Here is a 6582-nt window from a genome sequence, read left to right as displayed (position 1 = left end):
CATACAGTTATATGTAGAAGATGGGCAAGGCAATGATCCTGAGAATCTCCAGAAGATTTTTTAATCTAGCAGTTAATTGGAAAGATTCTCACCCTAACTATATATACTTATACCTGTGAACTAAGTAACTGCACTGAAGATGGTAACCTGTAATAGTAGTTTCATGCTTGGAGTGCCAATCATTCTGGTCTTCTGAATACGGGCTGCTTGTCACAACATGCCAGTTGCTGCTGTGCTGTCTCTCGGATAGATGCCTGTTCAAAATGAAGGGGGTGGTGAATGAACGCAGGAGACAGGAAAAGAAATGTTGTGGGACTGTCCTGCTTCAATGTTGTATATGGTTAGATTTTTGGACTTACATGTAAACATAAGAATTATATAACTTTTATGCCTATTTTTAAAAATATATTCTAATTTTTAAATGTTTTTTCATCACATCCTATAGGGACTTAAAGTTCAACATATCAATACTTGATGAAAAATACCTGTTCCATGTTATGCCTTAGATGTTTGATATTCTGACAGATAGTGAGGTTAAGCTCAACAGCCTAGGTTGTATGGTAATAACAATAAGCTTATCTTCTAGAGGGTTAACAATCTAAGTGTGCAGACCAAAATTAGAGAAAAAGGATGGCGCAAGGAAAGCCAACATTTTGGCCCTAGCCTTCCAAGGTCAATTAAGACTCAGGACATATGAGAACTTGTACTGTAGCGTCATGTAATTCGGCAGTGTCCCAAATTTTCTGATCCAGGAGATTATGGGGCCAAAGAGGAAAGTGATCTATGATGTAGAGTGTGCCTAAGGAGAGTCACATGGAGAGAAAACATTCTCTCAGGCTTTCACAGAGAGCACAATGGCCAAGCAATGGCCATGACTCATCCACTTGGCTGACACTGACAAAGGTTGTACAATCTGAGGTATAGGATCTCAGGATAAATCCTGAGGGGATTTGACTGACCTTATCAGACCCAAAAGCTACAACTCTTGCTGCATAGGTCCTGCTTTACCTTGGACTTAACCATCCAGCAGAAAAGTATAAAAACAAGTATAAGAAGTATAGCCATACTGTTATGTTGAGCTGTAGGGGGCGCAGGTCAACAATTTCTGACATTGCCAGTCAAGCAGAAGAATCCAATACTATTATGGACTACTGGACTCTTTTAGAATATTTTGCTGAGTTAGCACAGCTATAATATTCAAATAACGGAACTTAACAAAAAAGGGGATACCGATGAATGTCCATTTTGTATATGTGTATTCAAAATGGTTAGGATAGATATATAGTTACATTCTCTTAATGAATAGAGGGATTTGTTCTAATAGTGTTTGTAAATAGGATATCATGTCTGCATCTTGTACAGCAATTAACCACTAGGAAGAATGTATGCAATGTGTTAATTATTGAAACCGTCCTACCAATTTGATTTGAAACTGTCTCATTGCTATTTGTTTCTCAAGAAAACTATAGAAAAAATAATAATAAAACAGAACAAACCAACACCAAAAAAAAAAAAATTCTAGAAGGACTTACACAGGAAAAGGAAAAAAAGGCACAAAAGACAGGAAAAAACGGAAATGAACATCAGTCCAAATCAGTTAAATTCATCAAAGTAGGAAACATCTGGAATTGTCAGTAAGACAAACATGAATTACTGCCCCCTGGTGCTAGTGTGCAGTGTGTCATTAGATTTTTACACTGACATACACTCTGAGCATTTGCAAGTATGCTCGTGAGAATCAGTGCATTTTCTCTAATTAATTTTTTAGTGCTGCAGGGAAGAGAATCTTCCAGTGGATTTATTAGCATTGACAGAACATGAAAAGTCTGCTTTCCTGCAGAGTTTGTGGAAAAGGCAAAAGAGGTGTGATACTACTTTCACATGTTTTCTCAATTATGGAATCACCAGTGTTGAAGACTTTGACTTAGCAGATGTAGTGGACACAGAAGCTCCTGGATAAAATGGCACCCTCACAGGGCCAAGAGACCCCATGAGCTGAGTGACAAAAATCTCAGTCTGTACTTAAATACTTTTCTCTGCTTCATTTTTTTTAAAAAAAGGTTTCATTATGTAGCCCAGGCTAGCCTCAAACTCAAGACTATCCCTTTGACTCAGCCTCCTAAGTGCCAGGATTACAGGCACGATCCACCATTGCAGTGCTTTTTCTCTTCTCCTGCCCTCCATATAGCCTTTCAGATTATACTAGAGCAAAATCCCACAGAGGTTTCCACAGCTAGTTATCTTATGTCAACACACACTGGGGGTACAGAGGCCAGACTAAGGTGGTGAAGGAACTGAAGCTCTGTGCTTTATCTCAGCTGTGCCCTTCTGCAGAGGCCATTCCCATGGCCTTCTCCAGGATGACAGCACCAGCACGAGAGCTGTCCACAGAGTGTGGCAAATGCAGGACAACTCGGGGACATAGAGAACACACGCCCATTGTCTTCTCTACCCCTAGAGAAGGAAATCATTACAAAGGAAAAAGACCCCAAGACAAGGAGGTGACTGCTCTAGGCAAACAGTTCAGCCCATTAAGGCAAAAAAAGAGGCAGCAGAAAAATAGAAAGTGTAGAGTAGAAAGCCAAGTACTTTCACCAAGGCTGATGCAGTAAGAATGGTTCTCACAAATGACATAAAATAGAAATAGGAAAGGAAGTGTTTTCTTTTCAGCATTATACATCCTTGGCGTCTTGGGGCCAAACTGCTCAGTGCTATGTGTGACCAATAACAATGTCTATCCTAGCCCTTTGTTCTTATGGAAAAAGTCAGACAGTATGAGGAGCACAATGCACCTCTCTATAGTTCTAAAACAAGTAAATAAACCACCAAATCAAACTAAACCAAGACAACACCAGAAAATACAAACCACAGCATTACATTTAAAAAAAAAAAAAAATCAAAACCCTAATCATAATGAATCCCAGTTTAGATCTTTAGGAGAACCTGATTAATATAGCATTCAACACCGGGTTCTATCTGCTAAGTGTCATATTCTACACAGACGCATTTTACAAAGAGGTGAAGGAATGAGTCTTTATGTTTTACTTGAGTTGCCAAGGGAAAATGTAGTGAAGCTGAAATGCACTGGGATTCACTGTGACTAGGGTTTTGATTTTTTAAAAAACGTACTGCTGTGGCTTGTGTTTTCTGGTATTGTCTTGGTTTGGTTTGGTTTGATTTGGTGGTTTATTTACTTATTTACTTGTGACCACTGTCAGTGGTCACACATAGCACTGAGCAGTTTGGAAGTTGAAAATGCAGTTGCAACTTTAAGGCAGTTGAAAATATAATGTATTGAAAATGGATTGAATGCACATAACCTACCAAACACTGCTAAGCCTTAGCCCATTAAAAAGGATAAACTTATATTAACATGTATTTGTGAAAATGTATGTAAAAAAATGTATGTAAAGCTTATTTGTATTAACATATATATGTTAATATATACTAACATGTTGTCATGTTATTAAATAACAGCTTATTTCATAACAAAAAACTAAGTATTTCACATACTTCATTTAATGTGATGCACTATAAAGCCCTGGTTGTTTTTGCTTGCTAACTGAGCAGGATTCACTGCTGCTGTCCAGGATCTTGAGCAAGTACTGTAGTGCAGACATCACGGTGCAAACAGCATAAAATTTAATATTAAAGTAAATTTTCCACTGAGTATTTATCACTTTTTCCTTTATGCCTCAGTAATGGAGACTGAATTTAGGGCCTTGCACATGTTACACATGTTACCTGAGACTGGAGACATGACCCAGTGATTTTACTTTCTATTTATCTGGGTCTTGCTCCACTGTCTGGGCTGGGCTTGCTATTGCAATAATGCCACCCACCGAAATGCCTCAGATAAAGGGGACAGGAAGGGTCTCACTGAACTTTCATTTAACCAAGAACAGCAATCCTAGAGGATAATGGTGCTTAAGGGACCCCCATCTGCACCAGCCAGAATGGCACATGCATGTCATCTCAGCACTTCAGAAGACTGGAATATCAAAATTTTACTGTAGCCTAGGCAACACAACAAAATCTGACCTCGAAATTTTTTAAATATTATAAGTTATGGAGAAGTATCTTCAATAATAAAAACATCAACCACACCTAAAATCTGTTGTATACTGGAGAAATTCCTTTCTATCACTTTTTGATGATGATAGCCACCAATATTTAAGAATACACAAGGTCAGTCTGTCTCCTAATTTTCATTTTTTCCTCAAAAACAATTAGGAACCAAGCTGTTGCCATATAACTATACTCAGTATTCAGAGCCTAAGTCAGGGGAACTGCCATGGTTGGAAGCAAACTTGGTCAACACAGTATAAGCTTAAAGGCAACCTGAATTAGGTAGAAGGTCACTCTCAAAAAAACAAACAAACAAAAAACCACTTGACAATGGTTTAGGTTACTGGATCAGTAGAGACAGAAGATGAATTTATCTAAGCTTTGTGCCTTCTCCTTCAGCAGTGCCTGTGACACTGGCCCATTCTCAGATTGCCACAGCACACAAACGGGCTTTATTGGCACTCTAATAACCTGGACACAGAGGAGGTCCCTCTCTGCTGGAGGTGTGCATGTTGAGCACCATCACCACCCCCTCCTCTTCCACTTCCTTTCACCTCCCATTTGCTTCTCCTTGCACAGAAAACTCCTTTCTCCCTAACCACTATCTGGCTACAGAGGCTACATTTCAGGCCTTCCTCCTGCTACAACATTCCTTTCACATAAAGTCCACCTTAATCAGCATCTCAGTTCCTGACACAATGTCTGCAACCCAAGGTCTGTGCAGTGATTGGAGGAGCTGGGCCTCTCCGTCTGCACTGTTATCCATCCCCATGTCCCTGTCCATGCCCAAGTGTAATGATTCTCCCACGGTGTGTAATAGGCAGCTCCTTCTGGAAGGGCTCCTGACACACTTTCCCCAGCCCCTGCTAACACATGGCCATCACCTCCTCTTCTCTTAACGTGGTCTCTGTGAGTAGTGGTGCCACCTAAAGCACTAAGATGCTCATAGATTTGGCACTGCTATGTATGCAACACAGGGGTTCACTGCATGCTTGGCAAGCTCTCTGCCACTCACATCTCGAGCAAGATGAACATTTTCTGTTCGTTTTCCTTTTCTTTGCTTTGGGTTTTTTGTTTGTTTGTTTGTTTGTTTGTTTGTTTTTGTTTGACTCAGGGTCTCAGAGTTGTAGTTTAAAATGGCTTGGGTCTCACCATGTAGAACAGGGTGCACTCCAACTTGCAGGGAACTTCCTGCCTCAGGCTCCAGAGAGCTGCCTTTACAGGTGTGCACCAGCAAGCCTGACGATCCTTTCTGGCAGTTCTCCTGCCATCACTCATCACTGTAATGTGTTAACTGAATTTTGTGCTTTAACTGTGGGAAATTACTAGGAGGAACCTTGTGCTTCCTGTTATCTGCTCTAAGAAATGTATTCTCCCTCTCTGCTCAAGGCTGTTTAGCAATGAGTAACTGTTTCTTGTCAAGGCCCCAAGCTGAAGCAAACTGCGTCCCTAACCGTCTCCTGTAAACATAGTTCGCTTAACATGTATCTTGTAAAAACGTGCGCTTAGGCTCAACTGTGAAAGACCGCTGAGTCCTATGACATTTAAAAGCCCCCTGCTTCCCGGGCTAGCGGCCATTCAGTCTTCTCCTGCGTGAGACCTGGCTGACCTGACCTGAGCTCAGTAAATAAAAGGCTCTACTCAAATTTTAATTTGATCTTTGACCTGGTTCCTATGCTGAGCGACCCGGAACAGTCACTTATCCCGAGTTTGCCAATGTAAGCAAATGCTGGAATTTTGGTAATTCAGTCTCATCCCAAAGCCCTGTTGGCCTGAGGAGCTAAGGTCTGGCTCTGAGACCCTGTTGTCAAAGATATTTATAGAACAGAGCTCCTCCGGTCTCCTGGAGAGTCGATGGGACCAGGATTCTGCACACCACAGCTCCCCGTTCGACTCCCCACCAGATTCAGTCCCCCACCGTTCCCTCGCTACGTGCACAGGAGGAGACGCAGCTGGGCTGCAGCTGCCCAAGGCGGAACTCTAGGCTTTCTGGAAGGCTGTGGAGAGACAGGAAACTGGGTGCACACCACACCTGCCTGAGGCAGGGCGGAGAGACAGGGTAGGCAAGCAGAGCCCGGGAGGAAGTCGCACTCCGCAGCGGAGGGAAGTCTTGGACCACCATTGCCTTTCCGGCCGCTTCTGCCCAGACCTCACCCAATCCACCAGTCCCTCATCAGAACATCCGCCCCACAACGTCACCATTGCGTGGCTGGACGGTCTCCCGGTGCTCTCCACAGAGCCTGCGGTCAGTAGAAATCCGAAAATCTGACCGGGTGCCCAGCTGGGGCGGCTCCCACCACTGTACTCAGGCTCTGATATTGGCGCCAGGAAAGAAAACCCTCCTTCCACGGGCCACCTGATTGGACCGTTCGTACAGCCCGCCCCTCAGCGCTGATTGTCTGCTGCTCCATTGCCCGCCTTCTGACCTGAGAGTGACAGTAGAAGGCAAGCCTAAGGCTGGCCAAATAGTTCAGTGGATTTAAGTGCCTGCAAGCAGGATCAGGCGCCGGGGGG

At 42.7% G+C, this 6582-nt stretch overlaps 1 protein-coding gene across 1 annotated transcript in view; it reads right to left on the bottom strand.

Moving 5' to 3' along the window:
• Positions 1 to 6350, bottom strand: part of LOC101575556 (zinc finger protein 709-like) — a 45687-nt gene extending 39337 nt beyond the window's left edge. Inside the window, exon 1 of the mRNA XM_023706371.1 lies at positions 6268 to 6350. Coding sequence (XP_023562139.1) covers positions 6268 to 6270 — 3 coding nt within the window. The 5' untranslated portion in view covers positions 6271 to 6350. The remainder of the gene's footprint in view (positions 1 to 6267) is intronic.
• Positions 6351 to 6582: the final 232 nt, after the last annotated feature.

Source organism: Octodon degus, unplaced genomic scaffold, assembly GCF_000260255.1.
Source record: "Octodon degus isolate 3935 unplaced genomic scaffold, OctDeg1.0 scaffold00254, whole genome shotgun sequence".
NCBI classification, from domain to species: domain Eukaryota; kingdom Metazoa; phylum Chordata; class Mammalia; order Rodentia; family Octodontidae; genus Octodon; species Octodon degus.
The sequence above is the reverse complement of the archived record's forward strand: the minus strand, read 5'-3'. Positions and strand labels throughout refer to the sequence as shown.